Source organism: Prinia subflava, chromosome 19 (assembly GCF_021018805.1).
Source record: "Prinia subflava isolate CZ2003 ecotype Zambia chromosome 19, Cam_Psub_1.2, whole genome shotgun sequence".
NCBI lineage: Eukaryota > Metazoa > Chordata > Aves > Passeriformes > Cisticolidae > Prinia > Prinia subflava.
Window position 1 is genome coordinate 2,479,803 of NC_086265.1, and position 23,198 is coordinate 2,503,000.

At 55.2% G+C, this 23,198-nt stretch overlaps 1 protein-coding gene across 1 annotated transcript; it reads right to left on the reverse strand.

Moving 5' to 3' along the window:
* Nucleotides 1-4,166: 4,166 nt before the first annotated feature.
* On the reverse strand, nucleotides 4,167-22,549 carry HIP1R (huntingtin interacting protein 1 related). The gene is made up of 32 exons (XM_063415716.1): nucleotides 22,338-22,549; nucleotides 17,325-17,388; nucleotides 16,771-16,913; nucleotides 16,411-16,467; nucleotides 16,095-16,175; nucleotides 15,918-15,994; nucleotides 15,559-15,620; nucleotides 14,405-14,545; nucleotides 13,907-13,964; nucleotides 13,744-13,819; nucleotides 13,433-13,570; nucleotides 13,300-13,358; nucleotides 13,162-13,234; nucleotides 12,649-12,832; nucleotides 12,471-12,559; nucleotides 11,751-11,867; nucleotides 11,240-11,341; nucleotides 10,910-11,104; nucleotides 10,575-10,722; nucleotides 10,197-10,283; nucleotides 9,811-9,918; nucleotides 9,362-9,498; nucleotides 8,715-8,825; nucleotides 8,537-8,595; nucleotides 8,356-8,386; nucleotides 8,178-8,240; nucleotides 7,616-7,716; nucleotides 6,835-6,940; nucleotides 6,007-6,130; nucleotides 5,793-5,854; nucleotides 5,498-5,689; nucleotides 4,167-5,410 (listed from the first exon to the last, which is right to left on the reverse strand). The coding sequence occupies exons 1-32, from the start codon at nucleotides 22,428-22,430 to the stop codon at nucleotides 5,405-5,407; spliced, it is 3,144 nt and encodes a 1,047-aa protein (XP_063271786.1). The 5' UTR covers nucleotides 22,431-22,549; the 3' UTR covers nucleotides 4,167-5,404.
* Nucleotides 22,550-23,198: the final 649 nt, after the last annotated feature.

Sequence of the window (23,198 nt, forward strand, 5' to 3'; positions counted from 1 at the left end):
CTTAGATTTCAGCCAAGTTAGGAGAAATGAGTCAACCAGAGTTATTTAGGAGTATGAGTCAGAGGGCAGAGAAGACCTGATGTCATTTGCTGTGATATCTGTCGCTTTAGGAGCGATGTGAAATAGAAATCCTAGTGTGGAATAACTGATTAGGGAAAGAAAATCCTTTTTTTTTAATTGTTTCTTGATCCGTTCCGTTTGTGGTGGCTGCAGAGATTGGATAACCTTCTGCAGAAAAGGGAAAGTGCAGCTGAGGAGAAGCTGCTGTGCTGACTCAGTGCAGGTGGGCGAGGGCAGGGGAAGGTGTTATGTAAAAGCTGCAGCTCTTCAGCTCGGCTCTTCTAAGAATTTTTGCTCTGTGTTTTGTAGCTTGAGGAGCTGTGGAATTCCAGCTGTGCCTGTTCCAGACCTGGTTCTGATGCCCTTCCCTGTGGTTGGTGATCCTGGCTGGGATTGTTCCCACTCCAAAGGAGGTGTCACCCCCTAGGGTCACCTTGCCAGGGAGGGGACTCAGGTGGTGCTTGGGTGTTGGAAACAAAAAAGCAAAATGCCACAATAGAAGGTGGCATGTTGGGGACACGTTGGTGTCCGTGTGGCCTTGGCTTGTCCCCTCCCTGGAGGTGGCTTTGGGGGCTGTGCAGGTCCTTCCCTCGCCCTTGCTCCTGTCATTTGAGTCCCCTCGGGCCAGGCTTTTACAGGTTTGCCTCTTCACCTCTCTGAGACTTGGTCCTAGAAACTGGGTGTGTTGCTCGAGGGGTTTTCAGAGATTTTGGGTCTCGAGTGGAATTTTAGAGGTGCCCTGCTGGGCTGTCCCTGAGGGAGGCTGGCCCTGGGCAGGGCTCTCAGCCTCACTCTCTGTTTTCACCCCTACCTGCAGGACAAATCCCAGGCTGCAGAGGCTGGGAGATGTGCCAGTGCATATCCTGGATCCTGCTGTAAGCTAAAAGCTTTTTTTTAATACTGCTTATTATTTCCAAACAGCTCAAAGGTGCTTTTTCTGCACTCCTGTAGGTGATGAGTAGGAATTATTTTTTCCTTCAAAGCTAAAAATATTTCCTTCTCACCACATAATCCCACACCTTGCTATGTGCACTTAAAACTGCACATTATTTTAGCAACCACTGCTTGGAATGAGCTAATTTCTGAGGGGTTTGTTAGTCCTGAGGGGAGCCAGTCACAGAGGGTGGGAGGTGACAAAGTGGCTCCAGTGCCCAGCCCTGGAATGAGCTCACCTGGCTGAGGAGAAAATGCAGGTTGTGGAGAAATGTGGAAATGCCTTTTGGGGTGTGTTATCTCACAGGGTATGAGGGGAATCCAGACCAGCATTGTATTTTTATTGTTTTTATTTAAACTTGCATGCCTAGAAGCATTTGTTAAATGATTTGATTAGCTGGTGCTTCTGGGTTACCCCAGTCATTTTTCTGAGTGGGTCACTCAGGAAATGCCATCCCTAAAAAATCTGCCCAAACTCACGTAATTCCTGCCTGGTTGGGCACAGCAGAAGAACATTTTTTCTTGCAAAGGAGTGGCTGCTTTTCGTGGCTTCAGGAGCTCTTAAAAACACACTTGTACAGAAATTCTGTGGTTTGGTTTCTTTACCTGGCTTCCTCGAGCCTGCACCAGCCTGTTTTCTATTTGTGTGCCTCATTTCAATGCCCTTTCCCCCCAGTGACCTGACCCTTGTGTTTTGCCAGCTTTGCTCTCCGTTGCTGCTGTGTGTATATATATATATATATAAAAATTAATATATATATATATATATAATCTGTGGTCCCTGGGTCTGGCTGCTGAGGGCTGTGCTACAGCCTGCCCAAAAACTTTGAGAAAAAATAAACTGTATTTTACTCACCTCGGTGGGAGGGAGCAGAAGGTGAATATTTCACAACTTGGTTATTTTCCACTGCACCTCGAACAGGTACTGAGCAAAATTTGTTCTCAGGAGCGCATGGAGTGAATCGTCTTCCTCTCTCCACAGCAAATAATGGTATTTAAAAGTCATTAGCAAATTGGATCCTGAACAACAGGAGGTCTTGATGGAGTCTCGAAATAAACCTTTGCAGACACACAGTTTGTCGTTCTGATATTTTTGTCAGCTACAAATAGCAAACATTTTCCAAAAAAATATGAGACTGAAGAAAAAAATTAGACTGGACAGTAAGAATAAATTTTCTATAAAAATTAACTTAGATTACATTTCAAGTGGTTTATAGAGTTTGTTTTTATTTGTGCTGCTATTTTTTGAGACTTTTGATTATGCTGGTCTGGATGGTTTTAAGTAAATCACAGTGTGACAGCGGTAGGGGTAAACAAGTTACATTTAGCCACAGCATCAGTCTCAAAGCCACATTTTATTTTTGAATTCTTTAAATATAAGAAATCCTTTAAGTAGGACTGTGGCTAGACTTAGGGTAGTGAGAGTTTAAAAGTTTGCACTCTTGATTAATCAGTATTTCCGTGATGAAATGTGATGGTGTGAGTGGTTAGATGACGTCAGCCTCCCAGCAAATATATCTTTATCACTGTCTATAAATAGACCTTGAGCTACTGCAGAAAGCACTTCCTTGAGAGAAAAGGGCTCTGAAAGAAACGAAACTCAGCTGGGCGCTGGCCCCTGTCACTGCTGTGTCATTGTCACTTGATGTGACAGCAGCCACCCGAGGGACAGGGCAGTGTGACCCTGTCCAGGGCTCTCGGGAAGGCTGAGCAGGGGCTGAACCTTGAGGCTGGAGGGATCTGAGCAGCACCAGGATGACACCAGAGCCCCTCTGGGGAATGTTCTGGGCTGGGGAAGGAGCACTGGCCCTTGTCCCTGCCCATGGACCTGTGCAGTCCCTCCTGTGATCTGTGACCTCAGAGAGCTCCGGCCACCACGGGCCTGCTACGGACCTAAATAAATAATGGAACAGCTGATAAATGTGTTTACCTGAGACACAGCCACTTGTCATTCACTGCTTTACGGCCTCCTGGCAGTCACAGAGGTGGAAAGCCCTGGGTTTATTGTGGCTGTTATCACGTTTGATTGTAATTGGGGCTGAGGGTAAGCAGGGACGGGATGGAAATCGTGACTGAACATGACAAGGACCTCACAAGCACCACCTAAACTCAAGGCAGCCGTGATCACCCTGTCACGCTGCTCTAAATGCTTCAGTCTTATCACCCATCTGATATTATATATCATATACAGCTGCCTATTATACATATCTATATTATATCTAATATATATATTATAATATATGTGTAACATATATAGTATGCACTAATATATATTATAAATCACCTGTCATGCTGCTCTAAATGCTTGTCTTATCACCCATGTGATATTATATATCATATACAGCTGCCTATTATATATATCTATATTATATCTAATATATATACTATAATATAGCATATATAGCTATATATGCTATATATATATGACATATATAAAACTATATATATAGCTATATATAATATATATAGTATGCACTAATATATATTTTATAAATCACCTGTCATGCTGCTCTAAATGCTTCAGTCTTATCACCCCTATGATATTATATATCATATACAGCTGCCTATTATATATATATTATATCTAATAGATATATAATAATATATACGTAACATGTATATAGTATGCACTAATATATATTATAAATAACTTGTCATGCTGAACTCTAAATGCTTCAGTCTTATCACCCCTATGATATTATATATCATATAAAGCTGCCTATTATATATATCTATATTATATCTAATAGATATATAATAATATATACATAACATGTATCTAGTATGCACTAATATATATTATAAATCACCTGTATTACCTATATCTATAATGATATAATTATATATAAAATATAATTATCTCATATATTACATTTTATATATAGTGCATAAAGTATAGGTACACAAAATATGCAAAAATGCATATATATAAAAATATATATAAAAATATATATATAGGCACATGCAGAACCATAGATACATATGGCTGCACATACACAGAGAGGACTATCCCCATATATATTTATGTGTATATATAGATATATTTATGCACATTTAGCCAATTTTCTGCCTCTCTCTGCCCCACAGCTCAGGCCCAGTTTCCTGTAACCAACCCTGTCATGGCCCTGGCCCTGTCAGCAACACCCTCCCCAACAACAAAAGCCACACAAAAGTATTTTAAATATTGCTCCTTTAATAATCTACATCCTGGCAGTTGCTCCAAGGGAAGACACAGCTGACAGGATTGTGATTCTGCCCCCGCATCTCTCCACATCAGTAATTCCTTATTGCTGCAGACTTCTCTAGCCCCTGGCTCCCGTAGGCCACGGTTAGATTTAATTCTGCTAATTATCTTAAATATAAAACATAACGCAACCGATCCCTTGACATTGCTGTAGTAATAAAAAATAGAAAAGGAAAAAAAAAAATAAAAATGTTTGTATCCTTATTGCCAGTGTCAGTAACTGCTTTTCCCTAACAAAAGCCTGCCCCACGTCCTGGGGAAGGCAAACGTTTCCCTTCCTGCTGAGGGCTGATCCCACGCCAAAATGAAGTCAAATATTCCTCAGGCTGGAAAAAGGGGAATTTAAAAAAATGCTTGCAAGAAAAGCCCACCAGTTTCCTACTGTAAAACCAGTTCACAGTTCTTGGAAAGGGTCTGAGCAGTACAGTAGAGCTACATTTACTGAAAACTTCTAGTGCTGTTAAAGTCCTTAAAAAAAAAATTAACCCAAACGAACCCCAAATTAAATTAAACTGGGAACAGGGGGAAAAAGAGGAGGAGGAAGAGAAGAAGAAGGAGGAAGAGAAGGAGGAGGAGGAGGAGGAAAGGGAGAAGGAGGAGGAGGAAAAGGAGGAGGAGGAAAAGGAGGAGGAGGAAAAGGAGGAGGAGGAAAAGGAGGAGGAGGAAAAGGAGGAGGAGGAAAAGGAGGAGGAGGAAAAGGAGGAGGAGGAAGAGGAAAAGGGGAAGGAGGAGGAAAAGGAGGAGGAAAAGGAGGAGGAGGAAAAGGAGGAGGAGGAAAAGGAGGAGGAGGAAAAGGAGGAGGAGGAAGAGGAAAAGGGGAAGGAGGAGGAAAAGGAGGAGGAGGAGGAGGAAAAGGAGGAGGAAAAGGAGGAGGAAAAGGAGGAGGAAAAGGAGAAGGAGGAGGAGGAAAAGAAGGAGGAAAAGGAGAAGGAGGAAAAGGAGAAGGAGGAAAAGGAGGAGGAGAGCGCTCAGCGGTGCTCGGGGAGCACAGGAGCCCTGCCGCTCTACAGTTCAGAAAAAAAGGAAAACCAAAAATAACCCAAATTCCCTAGAAAACATCCAGTTTGGGATTGTTTGCGGGCCGGGCGCTGAGGAGACGCCGCGCGGGAAGGCACAGCAGCGCGAAGGCAACGTGATGTGTGAGGCACCGCGGCCCTCCGGGGCTCGCTAGGGCTGCAACGAGAAGGGGACAGAGCCAAAGGTCACAGCCCGTGCCAGGAACACCCCCCAGGCCCGGCCCCCAGCCCCAGCGGGCCCCACCTGCCCCAGGCCGGGTTTCTGGGCGATGGGAGGTTTCTTGAGGATCCCTCGGCGCGGCGCCGGCGCCGGCCGGGCCTCGCCGTCCTCGGGCGCGTCCTCGCAGCCCCCGGCCAGGACGTAGTGCTGCTTCCTCAGCTCGCCCAGACGCACCCGCTCGCCCTCCAGCCGCTTCTCCAGCTCCAGCACCTTCACCTGCAACCCAAAAACCACCCTGGGAGCTGTGCTGGGGGCAGGGGACCCCCACGGCGGGTCAGGGCCCGTCCGCAGCCGCGTGGAATCCGCCTCGGGGCCGTACCTGTGTTTCCATCTCTTCCTTCTTCAGCTTGATGAGGGACATGCCCGAGAAGTCCATGGTGTCTGGGAGGAAAGCAGGGCCCCCACTGAGTGCACCCCTCACAGGGGACCCTCACATGCCAAAGCAGAGCTGGACGGACACCTCGGGGTGGTGCCCAGGCCAGAAAGGGGTTTGGGGTGGGATTTTTTACCTTTTCCTTGCAAAACCCCCTCACCTTTCTCCTCTATCTGCTCTTGCCCCGACTTGGTGGAAGCCACCACGTTTGCTGCCATCTCGTTGACGTTGCGTGAGCACTCCTGGAGCCTGGCCAGGTTCCTGCTGCTCTTCTCAGCCTTCACCTGCAAGGAGCACAGGAATGGCCCTGGGTGCCCCCCACGATCCCCCCAAGGAGCTCCAGGGAGCCCCAGGAGGAGGCAAAGAGCTTCTGGACATGAAAACGTGGGAGTGGAAAGAATGGACGGATGGACAGATGGGAAGGTTTATCCTCAGTGATCCCATCATGGCCAGACAAGGTGATCCCTGCAAAGCCCTTCAGCCCCAGGGCACCAAACCAGCTCTGCTCCCACCTGAGCCAAGCACTCAGTGCAGACACAGCTCTGACTTTTTAACTGTGCTGCTAATTTTAAAACCATCTGGTGCAAAAATCCCTATGGATCTCCCTCCCCCCACACCTGCATCTCTGTGTGCTCACTGAAACCTCCAACCCCTCACTTCCACCCACTCCAGCAGGAAAAGGGGCAAGGACCAAAGTCCTCCATCCTCAATCCCAGCTCCTGCAGCTGCTTTTCTGGATTTCTTGGTAGTTATTAACATTTCCTTTACATAACCAGCTTGACAGGAGGAAGACGGGAGGTTTTCCACATCTTCATTTCCAAGGCAAGCCTCAGGTGTGGGAATATTAACACACAGATTAAAATCACAGACTGGAAAACAGCAGGAGCTTCCCTTCTCCCTGCTCTGGGAGGATTCAGGATTGGCAGAGAGGATGGGAACACTGGGACAGAGCGAGGGGACACCCAGAGGATGCTGCAGGGACGCCCACCTTGGAGGCAGCCACCAGCTGGGCTGTGCTGGCAGCGATCTCGTGGGAGCAGACGATGAGTTCCTCGTACTTCCCTGTGTGCAGGACAACCCTGTCCGCAGCCTCCCTGCAGTGGGGGCAAAGGGGGAGGTGTCAGGGGCACAGCACAGCCAGGGCAGATTATTTATCTCCTGCTAATAACCAAGGAAAGCAGCATCTGGATCCAGCAGCTTTGTAATTACAGAATCATGGAATTGTTACAGTTGGAGAAGATCTCCAAGACCTTCGAGTCCTGCTGTCATTAAAGCTCCTACACAAAGCAATTATTCAGAGCCACGAGCCAGGCGATTTGGGCAGAGGCAGGATTTTGTTTTCTTAATGGATGAGATTTTTAAAGCTTTGCCCAAAAGATTCCCCCCACATTTCCTGCAGTGGCACAGGGAACAGCCTGCCCCAATCCCAACCACCCCATCCACAACCATCGGGGCAGGAACCAGGACAATTGGCCAGGACTGGGCAAACTGGGGGTTTGATCTGACATTTTGCAGACAGGGAGGAACTGCCATCCCCAGCTGGGTGACCCTGTGGTCCAACCCAGACAATTAGGTCACAACCTAATTCTATGAGGAATTAGCAGTGAACCACTCTGAGAGCCCACAAAAAGCCAGCAGAGCTCTCCATAAGGAGCCAGAAGTGCTGCTCCACAAGGAACATGGGAATTTTGGATGCTGGGGTGACAGGGGAGCCCTGGGGCAGCCCGTGGAGCTGTGCCCAGGGAAGCTCCTGCCCTGGGGGTACCTACACGAGCTGTGTGGCTCCCCAGCCCACGGCCTTGGAGGCAGAGATCAGCCCTTCGGTCCAGCGCGAGTTCTTGGCGTAGAACTCCTGAGTTGTTGCTGCCCCCTGTTGTTATGAGAATATTATGGCCTGGATTAACTTGTGTCTAATATACAAGAACATATAAATCCGTATTAAATGTCCACATAAAGTGTAACAACATAAAAATTAATATATAAAGCCATAAATCAAGGGAGTGACAGCACTGCTGTGCTCTTCATGCTGCTCTTGCTGACTCGCTTAATTATTAAGAAAAACAACATCACAGTCCCAAGCCTACAAATTTGAGCTGGTTTGGTTTAAAACACACAAGTTTGGGCCATCATCTTTAGATGGACAAGGCTTTGCAAAGGTGACAGCGATTTGTGCAAGAGAGCACAGGGCTGAGCAGCCCCTCTCCAGCAACTGGGACTGCCAGAGCTCTGCTAACATGGGAAACCACAAAATCCAGAGTGTTCCAGCAATCTGGGGGAAATTCTCCTGTATTTCATGGCAGCACAAAGAGATAAGTGTAAGGGAGGACTTACCCGGCCACTCTCCACTATCTCCTTCTGCAGGTTTGTAGACGTTGTCACAAGAAGTCTGATAGCCTGGAATGAAGGAAAACAGGTTTGGGGGTTTGATGGGGTCTTACAGAGGAGGATTGATGCTGCTGGGGGGAGGTTACAGTTCTGTGCACCCCAGATGGGTTTCTGCAGCACTGACCTTCATTAGATCCGTGCAGGAGTTCAGAATCCTGGAAGGAAGCAAGAGAAAAGTGTTCAGCATCCAGGGAAGCTTTGGCCTCAGAAAATGGTGCTTTTTTTTGAGGCCAGCCAGCCTATTTTGGAGCAGAGCACAGCCCAGCAGGGCACAGAGCCGTCACATATTCCTCCCCAAAACTCACCGCTCATTCACTTCCAGCTTAACCCCAGAGCTCTCGTTCCTGGCCTGGCTCATCATCTCCTGTTGGGAAACACAAGAGGAAGGGTTGGATGCCTCGTTGGGGTGAGAAAGGTGGAGGAGGGATGGACACTCTGCCACCCCAGGGCCCCAGAATGGCCCATCCTGCAGCTCTGCCTCACCTCTATCCTCCTGACAGCATCCTCGATTGCCTCTGAGGTGGAGGCCATCTCCTTCTCAACCATGTCCCCCAGCTCCTCCTGCTTGATGTCCAGGCTCTTGGGCCTCAGCTCCTGCCAGAGGAGGCAGCAGGCATGAGGAGGTTTTAGGCAGAGGGGAATATTTATAAGGAATAACTGCAAACCAAGATATCCAATTCCTTCCTGCCCTCGCCAAATAATTAAAGCTGCAGGAGCAGCCTGCAAAGGTGAAGGTACATGTGCCACCAGCTTGCAGCAAACATGGCACGGGGATCTCAGAGGGAAGAAATGCCCCAAATCAAGGTGACAAAACTCCATCAGAGGAGCAGTTTCTGCTCCAGAGGGGTCTGGAGAGCTGAGCAGTGGTGTAAAGGAAAAGATGAATAGGGGCTTCACGGGAGAAATATCTGAAAGATGGGAAATTTCCGTCCACAGGGGTTACTGGGCTGAAAGACTTCAGCTGATCTGAGGGTGACCAGCTCTGTGCACCACCAGGAAGGGTCTCAGTGCTCAGAAGCTGAGATGGCTCAAAGAAAGCACCAGAACTTGTGGGTATGGGGGACAAACCACCCCAAAGTGTTCCCTGGGAAGGGAGTGGGAAGGTGGCTGTGCTGGGCTCCATCTCCTACCTGGGCCAGCTGCAGGACCCCTCGCAGTGCCCCCCGCACGTCCCCCAGCTCGGCACTGCCCAGCCTCTGCCTGTCCTTCAGCTCGTCCAGGTACTGCAGGCTCCGCTGGCCACACTCCCGGCACGTCTCCGTCAGCCCTGCAGGGAGCACAGCTTGGTGCCTGGGCACGGGGACCCTTCATCCCAGCCCTGCCCACCCTCACCTTCCTCCTCCCCTCATCCACAGCTGAGCACCAGCAGCATCTGGCAAATGTTCTCTAGGAGATTACAAATGAATTTCCAGGAGCAGCGCCCCAGGGAGGGGCACGAGAGGGCAGGGAATTTCAGGAAGGGGAGCATGAGGAATGTGCTGTCCTTGGTAAAATCTGCCCCTGGCAGAGGAGGCTTTCGCATGGCCTCCCTAAAGAAAAGGCCCATGAGAAAAATCCCCCCAGCACCCCCTGCACTCACGGTCAGCGTGGTCTGTGGGGGCCAGGTGGGAGGTGGCGCTGCCGTGGACGATGGTGTCGGCTGTCAGGTGTGCAAAGAGGGCCAGAGCCCCCACCAGCCCCGCAGCATCTGCCAGAGACAGCACAGGGTCAGCACTGCCAGCCCAGGGCACCCCCTGCCACGTCCTGGGGGCTGCAGCTTGTCCTTGAAGGCGCTCAAGGATCAGTACAAGACTCAGAGATGTTGGGATTGACCCCTCCAGCTTGAACCAGCACACAGGATCCCCCCAGCCCTGCCCGTGTCCCCCTGTCCCCAGGGCATTGCTGCTTGCTGGAGCTGCTGGGGGCTGCTGGATGCATGGAAACACGAGCAAGCTGGGAGCAATGCCAGTCCCCAGCCCCAGGTACCTGCCATGGAGGCCACGTACTGCGCGTGCCCCTTCTCCAGGGCATCCGTGGACTCCAGCGCCGCCTGCGCCCGGCTCAGCAGGTAATCTGCAAGGAATTGCATTTCCTTAGCACGGCCAGGCTGCTGGGAGTCTGCACCAGTGCTGACTCCACGAGGCACCACTGAGTGGAACTCAGTGTATCCCTGGCTGGGGAACAGCACTAAAATCTGAGCAAAATAGTGCTGAAAATGAGAGCTAAAAATTCATCCTGGGAAGTCCAACCCCAACCGCCTCAGGCACAATGGAAAAAATGCCATGGGAGAGCTGAGATGGAACATTATCTATCCAGGGGCAGAAGGCACAGCGTGTTTCAGCCCCCTGGATGAGTAGGGCATACCTGGGGAGCTGGTGCAGCGGAGGTGCAGGGGGTCATCCAGTTTGGCCATGGCATCATGGAGCATCTCCTGGGCTTCTCTCACTGTCTCCTGCAGCACTCCAAACTGGTCCTCCAGCAGCTTCTGCTGCAGGCTCTGCTCCTGGTTGCTCTGTGAGGCAGGAGGAACAGGTGAGTGGCACAGCATCCCCATCAGCAGCACATCCCTTTCCAGGATTAAACCCACCCATCCCTTGACTGCTGGTGCAAGTGATATCCCATTGGTTCCATCAGCTGGCACCCCCCAGACACCTCCCCCGGTGAGCAGAGGGCAGTGGGCTCCTCACACAGCACTGTACCTTCTCCAGGAGCCTGCCCTGGAGCTCTCGGATCTCCCTGGTGGCCTTGTCTGCCTCCTGGCTCAGCTGCAGCTCCTTCTCCTCGACGAGGCCCCGTGTGGACAGCAGCTCACACTCCCTCTCGCTCACCGAGCGCCTCAGCGCCTCCTTCTCGGCGTGCAGGGCGTCCACCTGGGCACTGAGCTCCACACCTGCCTGCCGTGGGGGACCAGGACACGCTGCCATCCCCTGCCACTGCCAGGGCCACGCTCAGCCCCGTGGCAGCTCCTCGGGCTCAGCAGTGGTGGCAGCTCCACCCCGCCGTGGCAGGGTTTGCTGGGGACCCCGTACCTGCTTGGCGTGGCTGAGCGAGCGCTGCGCCTGCTCCAGCTCCTCCCGACGGGTGTCCAGCTCCTGCCTCAGCTGCTCCATCTGCAGGCTCTGGTCCTCCAGCTGTGCCCACACACCGTGCCCAGGGCTCAGCCCCTGCCACGCCCCGGCCCCACACGCAGCCGGGATGGAGGGAATGAACCCAGCCAGGTTTTGAGGTTTGGGTAGGGGGCATTTCCTGGCAGGGCTCCTTTTCCCACACCAGGAATTTTGGGAGCAGCCCTTATCTTGAGCCCCAGAGAATGAAAGCACTCAAACCCATCAATTTGCATTGTGAGGAAGAAAAGGCAGATTTGGGCACGAGAAAATGAATCATATATTAACACCTTCACCTAAGAGGAGCCAGGGCAACTCTGCCATGGAATCAGTGCCCAATAACAACAACCACCCCCTCCCTTGCTCCCTAACTGCGTTTCCCAGGCTGGGGAGGGCTCAGTGTTGGCAGGGAAGCAGGGAAGGATCCAGAGCTCACCTTCATCTCGGCCTCTCGCCTGACCTGCTCCACCTGAAATGCCAGCTGCTCCTTGACACGTGCCACCTCCTCCTGGCTCTGCTGCGTGACCGTCAGCTGCTTGGCCGTGTCAGCGTTCTGTGGGGGCACAAGGGGCTCACACGGCGCTCCCGGGGGACCCTCACCATCCCCACGCTCATTCCAAACAAATTCTGGCTCGGGATAATTCCAAGATGCCTTCCTCACAGCATCCAAACTGCTGGCTGCCAGTGGGCATGGATTCAAGGGGTGCCCCTGCCTGGTGCTCAAGGGTGATGGGACCAATACAGGGGGACTGGGCAGGCACGAGCCACACCAGTGGTGGCAGAGGGACAAAGGGACAAAAGCAAGACCAAAACATCCAAAGCAAAGAATGAAACAGGTGAGTGGCACAACTGAGACACAGGATCCCCATCACCAGCATATCCCTCAAGAGCCCCTTTCCAGGACTGGAGCCAAGCATCCCATGACTGCTGGTACAAGGGATGTCCCACCTACTACACTGGCCACAGAAACCAGCAGAAACAGACCAAACAACAGCAAAACACCCCAAAAAACAACAAAAACACCCAAAGGGACCATGATGGAAGAGGGAAAGGGTGCTCAGCTCTGCCCTGGATACCCCAACCCCAAAAGGGACAGATTTAATTCCGGGACACTGCCCTCAGTGCCAGTCCCTGCCTGCAGAGGCAGCAGCCTTACCTTCCTCAGGAGCTCGGCGTGGGTGTTGATGAGCTCGCTGTGTTTCTCCTTCAGCTTCGTGTAGCGGATCTCGGTGGCGTTGGCCTTCTCTGCAGGGGTGAGAGACCCACAGTGACCACAGCGAGGGCACCCACGGGCCCCGGGCACCCAGGACACCCCAGACACCCCAGGCACCTACTCTCGGCCTCGGCGCAGAGCCGCTGTGACCTGTCACTGTCCTGCTTCACCCTCTGCAGCCTCTCCAGCTCATCCCGCAGCTGCTCGTTGTCCACCAGCGCCTTCTGCTTCTGCTTCCTCTGCTCCTCCACCTCTCCCTCCAGGCTGTTCACCTGTGCCTTCAGCTGGGTGATGTAGCGCTGCGCCTGCGGGGGCACCGGGCACTGGGGCACGGCCCTGCCCTCCCCGGCAGCCCTGCCCAGGTGGACCACTGCAACCTGGGCAAAGCAGCCGAGGGATGCACAGGAAAGCTCCCCCCCTACCCCTGCAGTCACTCTGTCCCTGTTGATAACATCAGGACAGCAAGGGACAGGTCTCACATGCCTCCACCCCAGCAGGAGTCACATCCTGGCACTGGGAGAGGCCCCAAAACACAACACTGGATGCCAGGACCCCACTCCTGCTGCATCCCTTCGGGGTTTCCGCAGCACGGCACGAAACCCCACCGCGTTCTCCCAGCCCAGCCAGGCTTTACCTCCAGTTTAATCTTCTCCATCTCTGCACGGAGCGTTTCCACCTCCTTCTTCAGGCTCTCGATCTGTGCATCCCTGTGGACAAAGGCAGGTTGGTGCCCCGTGGCAGCAGCCCCTCACCCCTGCTGGCCCCCCCGTACCTGTCGTCCCAGACGCCGTTGGGCGGCCCGAAGGTTTGCTCAAACAGATCCGAGGAGATCTGGGGAGGACAGAGGGTGCTGGGCTGAGCCAGGACACGGCAGCCTGGCCCCCAGCCCGGCCCCAGGCCCCCACCTGCGGCTCTGTGGTGGAAGTTGTGCTGATCTCGATGAGGTTCTCTGGCTCCTCATCCTCGGGGGCTTCCTCGGGGATCACAACCACCGGCTTCACGTGCTCGGCCAGCGCCGACGCCCGCAGGAAGTTTGGGGGGCTCTGCGGGGACAAGAAGTTGTTGCAGCCTTGCAGGGGGTTCAGGAACTGCAGCAGGCTGAGTGCCAAGGAAAGGGAGGCAGCCAGGGGGTCCCTCTGCAGTGTCCCCAGACCCCAAACCCACCCAGGGGGGCACCCACAAGCTCTCCAGAGCACCACACCAAATCCTGCCATACCTCGGGCAGCCGAGGGATCTGGATGAGCCGCTTGAAATACAGCATGTCCGATGCCTTCTTAAAGAAGTTTTTAAGGCTGGAGAGGAGGGAAAGACACAGGGGAGATGAGAGGGGGCTTGGAAGGAGAGAGGGGACCCCACCGCCCCAGCTGGGCCCCAGGTACCTGCGGAACTGCTCGTGGAAGCGGTCCCGGTGGCCCTGCAGGGTGTCTGCCGGCAGACCTGGGCGAGGAGGGACAGCTGTGGCTGAGCCAGGGCTGCACGTGTGTTCACGTGTGTTCACATGTGTTCACGTGCACCCAGACCCCTCCACTGCAAAAGCCAGCAGGGTTAAAGCCAGGAGGGAGTGGGATGTGAGGGGTCAGGATGGGAGTGGGGTGTTCCCACCCCCAGCACAGGGATCAGGGATGTGGCACAGGGAGATGTGGGTGTGGGAACTCCAAAATGCCCACAGGAGGCTGCTGGCACACTGCTGCCCAGCAGGCCAGGGCACGTGGGTTTGAATTAATCAAGAACAAGTCCTTCTGATTCCCTTATCTGGAATGTCTGCGTGGGATGGAGCAGGCCCCTGGAGCCCAGCTGGGACAGGGCGACGGATGCCTCAATCCACCAGATCCAGACGCCCACCCCGGGAAAACACGGAGCACATCCCCGGGACTCACAGGAGTGCAGCTTGAACATCAGCTTGACCGAGTAGTGGTAGAGGTGGCTGCAGTCCTGGATGACCTGGATGAGGGGGGCCAGGCGGCACTGCACCGCCGACATCTGCGACACGGCCATCGACGTGTTGAGCTGCCTGAAAACTGAGGGCAGCCGTGTTTGCAGAGCTGCTTGATCATTAACCACGGCGGATGTGGGGCACGGGGAAATGCCAGGGCTGCTCCCCGAGCTGAGGACAACCCTGCTCTGAGCAGCAAAAACCCCCAAAGGGACCACCCTGGCAGAGAGAGGGGGTGCCCAGCTCTGCCACGGACACCCCAACCCCAAAAAGGAGGGGTTGAAGCCCTCAAGCTGCTGCCTCATGACACAGCTGGGGAAAGTGAGAGGTTTTGCTCCGTTCTATTTAATCATGCAAGGATCTGGGAGAGGATCCCAGGGCAGGGGACGAGCCCGGCGGCACCGCAGCCTCGCCTGCCCCTGCTCAGAAACAGATCCCTTCCCTTGGCAGGGATCCAGGCAGCATATCCACCCTGGCTTCTTCCCTGCTCAGCTTTAAAGTATTTATGAATATAAATTCTCTGGATAACTGGGTCAGGAGGAGAAGCAGGAGGCTGTCGGAGCCGGGAGCACAGTCTCTCCTGCTGTGCCCTGTTTTCCAGGACAGCTCTGTGTTCCTGACACTCGACAGAGGAAGGATCTGCCACCTCTCTGAGCCATCTAAAAATTCCTGAGGAGGTGAGAGACATGAGCAGGGCCTCCAGCCCTCCCTAGAGGCATTTCAATGAGGGGAAATGAGTCTTTAAAAAGAAGTACAGCCCCATCCTCTGCTTCAGAGGGACAGAAGGGATCTGTGTAATGCATATGATTAATGTGGTTGTACAAAAAAGAAATGAAAACACATTTCAGAGCAGCTTTGCTCTGAAAACAACACTCTGCCTTGCTCAGGTGGGTTCAAAGCAGCCACATGCTCTAAATATTTTCCTACAACTGCCTCTACAGAGCTTCAACGGGGGAATCCAGCTGAGAAACCACCTCAGAAATCTCATGGGAGGAGGGACCTGAGGCCTCCCGGAACTCCATTCCCTACCAAAGAGCGAAACTATTGCCCAAGAGCCCCGGGGCGAGCGGGAGGGACCTGCCCCTGCCGCCTCCTCACCTGACTCTGACAGCTTCAGCTCACAGTCCAGGTAGTCAAACATCTCCACCGTCAGCTGGAAGCTGCCAAAACAAACCAAAACTCCATCACTGCACAGCAGGGACATCTTTGCTCCAGCTGTTCGTGTTCACTGAGAGCCCTCATGATGGCAAGGGCTCTGCCTGACAAGAATCTGGGGCCTTTTCTCCCTGCATTTACACCCCACAGTGCTCTGTGGGTGCAGGAGGAATCGGGCACCATCCAAACAATTCACAAAATCCTGGTGCCTGCCCCATCCTGGAGTGGTTTCATCAACAGGACACTGCAGGTCATGGAGCTGGTGACCTCCCCTGGGCACTGGGCCCCACCAGGACACTCACATGTTGTTCACATCTGTCCCTGCAGTCTTTTCCAGCACCTCATCCGACACTTCGAGGCCCGGGGGGAACTCGGGATGCTTTGGAAAAGGAAGGAAAAAGCCATTAGCCGCTGCTGATGTTCTTGCTGGGTGGCACATCCCCTGGTTCTGGTGGTGCAGGGGTGCCAGAGGGTCTCACCTTGACGTGGAAGGAGATCTTGGTGAGCAGGAGCCGTGTGTAGATGCTCACCAGCTGCCCATACCTGTCATGCAAATGGCCCTGCAGAGACACCAGGGAAGACGGGGGGAATCCAGAGTGATGTAACCAGATCCAGCAGCTCCCACATGAACCAGTGACCTGTGCCAGCCCTGTGGCTCCACCATGCACACAGCCACCACCCAAAGAGACAGCAGGTTATTTCAGGTAGAGCTTCACCCCCTCTGTGCCCACCGTGTTCCTCAGCAACCACCTCCAAACCCCCTGGGAGGAACAACCCTCCGTTCTGCCCACTCACCCACAGGTCCCCCGTCTCTCGGATGTTGCTGCGGTACCTCTGGCAGTCCTGGAGAACCTGGGGACAAAATAAGGGAAGGATGTGGCACAGTGGGGCTGGCTGGCTGCCCTGATCCTGAGGAAGAGGAGGGATCCAGTTCCTTACACCACTGCAGCTCTGGGAGAAGTTCCAGCCTTCCCATGGCACCCAAAGGTGGGGGATTTGCATGGGGAAGTCTCAAAGATGGGAGACAACAGAGTGCCCACAGCCTGGGAAAGGTGGCAGGGGTAGGGAAGGGATCCCACTCCCTGTGCAGGGGGATGTTGGAAAGAACCAGAAATCTCCCCCTGCCAGCAGGGACATGGCAGAGGGGACACTCACGTTGGGGTGGCCATCACGCAGGACCTTGTGCAGGACGTGGCAGAACTTCCAGCTGAGGATGGCACTGCTGGGCAGGGGCAGCCCGATGGCGTAGGACCAGAAGGTGAACGCTCCCTTCTCGTGGTGTGTCCCCAGGATGATCCCTTCCAGTGCAGTCAAGGCCAACTGGACACACACAGAGCAGGGGACAGGCCGGGCTGGGCACTGTTCTTGTTCAACTTTCATGGAAAAGGGGACACTGGGTGCTCTGTGAGCACAGGGATCGCCAGCACAATGCTGCACTCCCAAATACAACCCCCACATGAGACCCTCATTGGTCATTTTTGGGTGCATCTCCCCCTGCTGAGGGCACAAGGGGGCCCTCTGCATTTCACTGCCAAAGAAATGCAATTTTGTTGCCCTGCTCATTTGCCTTTTCACCGATGGATGAACCAGCCCCAAGCAAGCTCTGCGTGGATCTCTGTCCCCCAAATCTCCTGTGGCTCCGGGAGCAGGGGTGACACCCCACAGCCAAAACTCCTCCGTGCTGTCCTGGGAGCCAAGGGAAAGGATACGGCGGGCATGCTTCTCCTTCACTGGTGCCTCCTGTGTGTTTATGGCTTTGCTGATGCTGATGGCCTGCAGGAGAAGGGGAGAGGGGCTGTCAGACATGGTGTGACCCCCATGGCTACCCCGAAACCCCAAAGTGCAGTGCTGGTGCTTTTGGGGAAATACCCTGAATTTTAGAAGACATTTGTCACCTCCAAGTCATTTGTAACACATCAGAAAAAGCCTTTTCATCCACAAACAAAGTATCCATTAAACCCCCACCCCATGCCCAGCAGGATCTGTCAGGATGTGACCACTGCTGCTGGTGCTCCCAACTGTCCCTGTCACAGGAAACCAATTTTTGCATTTTTGCAGCCTGAACTCAGCTCCGTGCCCGGGGAACATTAAAGCACAACAGTGAGATGCCAAATTCCAGGGTTGTTTGTGTAATCAAAAGGAGCCTTTGAACCACGGGGGAGTGGTTTGGGTTCTTCTGAGGATGTTGCTGCCGCAAACAGCACGTGGGGAAAAGCAGCCCCCGAGCAAGGAGGGAGCGGCGGCCTCCATGCCCATCTTGATGGAGCAAAAATCCAGAGCAATGTGATTACCAGAGGAGGATTATCTATATCTTGATATGTTTGATCACAGCACACTTTCAATCAGGAATTTACTCCAAAAGATGACCCCAGACTGGGGCGGGCTGCATCTCCCATGTGTTGGTGGCCTGCAAATCCAAGTTGCTGTGTTTGATGAGGATCTTCCTCCTCCTCCTCAGACACCACCAAGCTGCTTCACCCTTGCAGGAGTGCTGGGGCTGTGCCTGTGTCCATGAGCCCTCTGTCACCAGCAGAGGAGAAAGGTCCCAGCTGGGAAGGCAGGAAGCAGCGCTGGTGCCAGCACTTGTGCCGGAAGAGGAACTCAGTCCCTCCCTGCAGCTGCACAGCCCTAAAACCTTATAAAAATCCTATCTACCTGCCCAGGAAAGCACCTGCTTCCACATGCCTGCTTGTCCAGGGACACCCTGAAATGAGGTGCTTTCCTGAAGGAGGAGGAACCTGACTCCGAGTTATTGAGTACTCCTGACTCATGCAGGAGGAACCCGACACCGAAGGGGCAATGTCAAAGGTGTCCAGGCACCCAACCCACCCCAAAAGAGCCTAGAACAGCTACCCACGAACTGACCATGACAGCAACAGAACTGTGACTCATCCCAAAGAGTGAACCTGTCCCAAAAGGCTGAGCCCAGCTGCTGGGGAGAGGGGCTGGCTTTGCCCTTCCTGCATCGGGAGAGTCCCGGTGTTACCCCGCCATGTGGGGCCGTAAAGCAGCAGCCGAGTTAAGCCGGTGACTTGCTGTAATCCTCTTATCCCCAAAGGTTAACGAGCCTGGAGTGCCCAGGAACAGGCACTTGCAGCACAGCTGCCTCTCCCAAAGTGCCTTCACAGCCACCCAAAAGCCTGGAGCTGGCAGAGGCTGGGCCCTGGAGGGCAGCTTGGCCGGAGGGATGTGCCACACACAGGTCCTCAGGGATGCCAGCAGCTCCCACGGGATGCTGACAGAAAGGATGGTTTATCATGGACCACAGAGCAACCAAGACAAGGCAAGGAAGGATTTGGAAATGCTCCTTGCAGTGAAAAGCTGCTGAAGGAGTTACTGCATCTTTACTGAGGTGTTTTGCACAGAGGCAGCAGGGCAGACACATCTCCCAAACCTGTGTGAGACAGGCCTGGCCCAGCTCATCACTCATCCCAACCCATCTACAGAACCCAAGCCCCATAGGGGTCAGAGGAGGCACAGCCAGAAGGGTTAAAGTGTGAAACAGGCAGACCCCCAGGAAAGGAAACGTGGTCCCCTATCCCCAGGGACAGGACCCTGCTGCTCAGTGGGACCCTGCTGGTCTGTCCCAAAACTGAGCTGTAATTCCCCCTGGCAGTGGTGGTTTTATTGCATTTATTGCCCTTAGTCTCACTGATAGCCTGACCAGCCAAAATTCAGCCCAGGTTGGTTTCATCCTTGGTGATTCAGTGCAGAGGTTTCATTGAGCCATTTCAAGCCCAGCACAAGAACTGGACCCATGCAGGGTCAGCCCCAGCCACCCACAGCACCACCATGAGATGCTGTGTCCAGCAGGGTCCCAAACAAACCACAGTGGCACCAAACCAATGCCAGTCCTCAGGGCTGCCAGCCCAGGTGTGCTTTCACTGCCTCCAGCCATCAGGCTGGCCAGGAGATCTAGGAAAATGGGATGGTGGCACCAGGGACGGGCATGGGGCAATGCTGCAGCTGGGACACACATGCTGACAGGATGTTCCTGCTGGGAAAGCCAGGCTGGGGAGGATGGCTCCAAAATGGGGAGATTCACCCTTGACCCAATCTCTTGGGACACCACTGGCACATCCTGAGATGGGCAGGTCCTGGTTGTCACTGCAGGTGCACAATCAGCCTGGCCAAAACCTTGATGCAACCTGTGGACTGCTCCCCACCACTGGCAGGCACTGGGGTGAGGAGCCAACCCCAAACCTGCCTGGCCTGGCCTGGGGGAGCCCACAGGGCTGCAGCCCCGGTGCTTTGCTCACAGCCCGCACGTACCAAGCCGGTGACTAAAGCCAGGATCAAAGCAGCCAAATGAAGGAGCACAGTTTAACATCCACCCTTTCGTTCCAGACTGCTTTTAATTAGGGCTGGTCCTGCTGCCTGTGGCTCCCCAGAGCCACAGGGTACCAATCCCCACCTGGCAGGTGGATGCCAGGTCCCAGCATGATGCCACGGCAGGAGAGATTTTTTTTTTGGCAGCTGGAAACCTCCCTGGCCAGGCAGCACAAGAGCTGTCAGAACAGCTGAGCTACGAACTCCAGAGCTCCCTTCCTAACGCTGCTGCTTCCCAAATTACACCAGGAAAACACCACTTGGCAGCCACACACAATGCAATCCTTCAGGTTCCAGAGCTCAGATTTTTATCCTTTTGTTTTAAGAAAAGCAAAAACTGGCAGCAGAAAAAGACAAGTTTTTCCTCCTGCCAGACTGCCGAGCAAGTGCCTGCTGTGGGATGGTGATTTCCTACTTCCCACACGTGGCTTCTCTGAAGGGGACATCTACATCACCCTAACACAAGACATGGAAAAGCATTTTCAGGGAAAGCAGGTGACCTCCATGTCACCCACAAGGACCTGGGATCACAGCAGGGTCAGCAACTCCTGTCTGTAACCACAGACATCACCCAGGCCCTCACCGGGGAAAAGGTGACATGGCTCTGGATTCTGGTACAGAATCCTCAGGCAGCAGAGGGGATGTGCCAGCAGCACTCTTGTGACACAGAGAAGAGGAGGGGACAGGCCAGCAGCACCCCTGTGACACAGAGAAGAGGAGGGAACAGGCCAGCAGCACCCCAGTGACACAGAGATGAGGAGGGGACAGGCCAGCAGCACTCCCCTGGCACAGAGGCGGCCGGCAGCCGGCTGGGCAGCTGCTATAATTAGAGGTAAAAGGCAGATCAATACTCATGTTCTGACACTGAACAGTTCTGCTCTCCCTGAAGCACCACTACAGGAAACCACACCAGGATAAAGCTGCTTTAGGACAGTTTTTAGCAGTTGCTGGAAAGAAGGCCAGTTCTGGGCAGTGAATGTGACCATCAGCCAGCGAGCCGGGGGTCGGAGAGCTAAAAGCCCAAGCACCTCCTTGCCCTGCACGTCTCTGCATCCCTGTGACTGCACAGATTTCCAGAACACAAGTCCCAGTGAAAAGCCCAAAGTGCCCCGGAAGGGCGCGGGAGGAGGGCCCCGCTCCTGCCCGGGCAGCCCCCGGTGCACGGGGCAGCGCTGCCGCCGCGGTCAGCGGTGCCCGGTGGGACGAGTGAAGGAGACGCGTCCAGAGGGAACCGGAATTGCCGGTTTGCTCGTGTTGCTCCCCAAACCCAGCAAGCTCCGTTTCCTACCCAGCACCGTGACCCTGCGAGGCCTGAAATTCCCACCTGCCTCTGCTGGCGCTCTCCGCGGCCAACCCAGCCCAGGGGCTGAGGAAGGAACCGCAAAGCAAAGGGGCAAAGGGGAGAACATCTGCGATGTTCTGGAAAAGCAGAGGGGTCAGAGGAGGCATGCGGGAGGGCACTGGTATTTTTGCTGGGGCACCAGGAGCCCGTCACTCTGTCCATCCCTCTGTCCATCCCTGCCCACGCTGTCTCAGTACTTCATTTCTCACCAGCCATATGCCAGCCCCATCAGTGCCCGACCACTGCCCACCCCGCGGGGGCCACAGGCCAAGCCGGACCCGATGGGGCACAAACGCCTTTGGGCTTTGTTTCCACTCTGCCACCCTCCGTGGGTCCAAACACCCCGATCCCCGCAGGGTGACCCCGCGGGTGACCCGGAGCCGCGGGGCAGGGCTGAATCCAGCCCCGGTGCGAAACCTTCCCCGGTGTCACTGGGGCCGGGGCTCGGCAGGGATGCGGGGATGCCCATTCCCGGGCCGGGGGGCGCGGGGTTGCCGCGGAGCCCCCGAGCTCGGCCGCGCTCCCGCCGACACCGTAAAACTTTCCCTGCGTGCTGCCGGCCGTGTTTACCTGCGATGAGGCCCGGGAGGTGCGGGGGGGCGCGCCGCCGGCGCGGGGCCCGGCTGCCCGCGGGGGCGGCGGCGCACGGCGGGGCCGCGGCCCCGGGGACGGGCGCGGGGGCGGCGGGACGGGCGGGAGCCCACGCGGGACCGTCCCGCGGCCGCGCCGGGAGGAAGCGGCGGCGCAGGTGGGGGCGGGGGAGCGCGCGGCGCCGGCACCGGGGACGGACGGGCGGACACGGGGACGGGCACAGGGACGGCGGCCGCGCTGCCCCACCGGGGCTTCCCCGGAGCCCGGCGGGGACCCGCGCCCCCCATCCCATCTCATCTCGTCGCCCGAGAAACCCCCGCGCCCAGCGCGCCCCGAGGCGATGCCCCGCGGAAATGGCCGGCCCTCCCCGTCCCCGAGCCGGGAGCGGGACCAGGACTAAAACCGGGACCGTAACCGCGGCCGGTCTCGCCGCCCCGCCGCCCCCTCCCGCCGTCCTTGCCTGGCTCTTGTCGAACTGCTCCCGCTCCGCCTCCAGGCTGTGCCCGCCGCGGCGGCTCAGCACCCGCGCCGGCACGCTCTTGATGCTGTTCATGGTGGGCCCCGGTGCGGTACCCGCGCTCCCCGGTCCGGTATCCGCGCTCGGGGCTCCGCGCTCCGGGCAGGAGCGACCGGCGCCGCCCGCCCCCCGCCCCTGCACTGCGCCGCGCCTCCGCCGCGCCCCCGGCGGCCGCGCCCGGAACTGCAGCGCCGCTCCCCCCGCGGGCAGGTGGGAGCGCGCAGCCCCGGGGGGACACCGAGAGGGGACACCGAGAGGGGACGCGGAGAGGGGACACGGAACGGGACATGGAACGGAGAGGGGACACGGAGAGAGGACATGGACACGGAGAGGGGACACGGAGAGGGGACACGGAACGGGACATGGAACGGAGAGGGGACACGGAGAGGGGACACGGAGCGGGGACACGTCCCTTAGCGGCCCCCGCGGTGCTCCAGGCACCGAGGTGATTCCCCAGCTCAGGAAACAGCAGGAACGGCGGGCACCGCCAGCACGGCCGTCCCTTCTCAGCGCCCGTCCTCACCCCTCTCCCCCTGCACCTGCACAGCCCGCTCTGAGCGCCGGAGCTCCAACACCAATTCCCGTTACCGAAGTCAATGACCGGAGCTCGCATCCACCCTGCGGAAAGGCCGCGGCTGAACAGAAGCTTTGTTGTTTTTAAATAATAATTCAGCCCAAGGATACAATAGCAAAGGGCTCCCTGGAGTATTTGAACTGCTTCCAGAAATAAGGAACCGAGTTTGAAGCGTTTCCATTTGAGCATCAGAGTGTGGTCAATAATGCAGCTGGGTTTTAAGTCACTTA

Excerpts from the sequence above, each read along its gene's own strand:
- HIP1R (XM_063415716.1), bottom strand. The coding sequence starts at position 22,430 with ATGAACAGCATCAAGAGCGTGCCGGCGCGGGTGCTGAGCCGCCGCGGC. Across the intron at positions 11,342-11,750 it reads GGCGAGAGGCCGAGATGAAG|CTGGAGGACCAGAGCCTGCA; the intron begins GTGAGCTCTGGA and ends GTGTGGGCACAG. Across the intron at positions 9,499-9,810 it reads CCCCACAGACCACGCTGACC|GGCTGACGGAGACGTGCCGG; the intron begins GTGAGTGCAGGG and ends TGCTCCCTGCAG.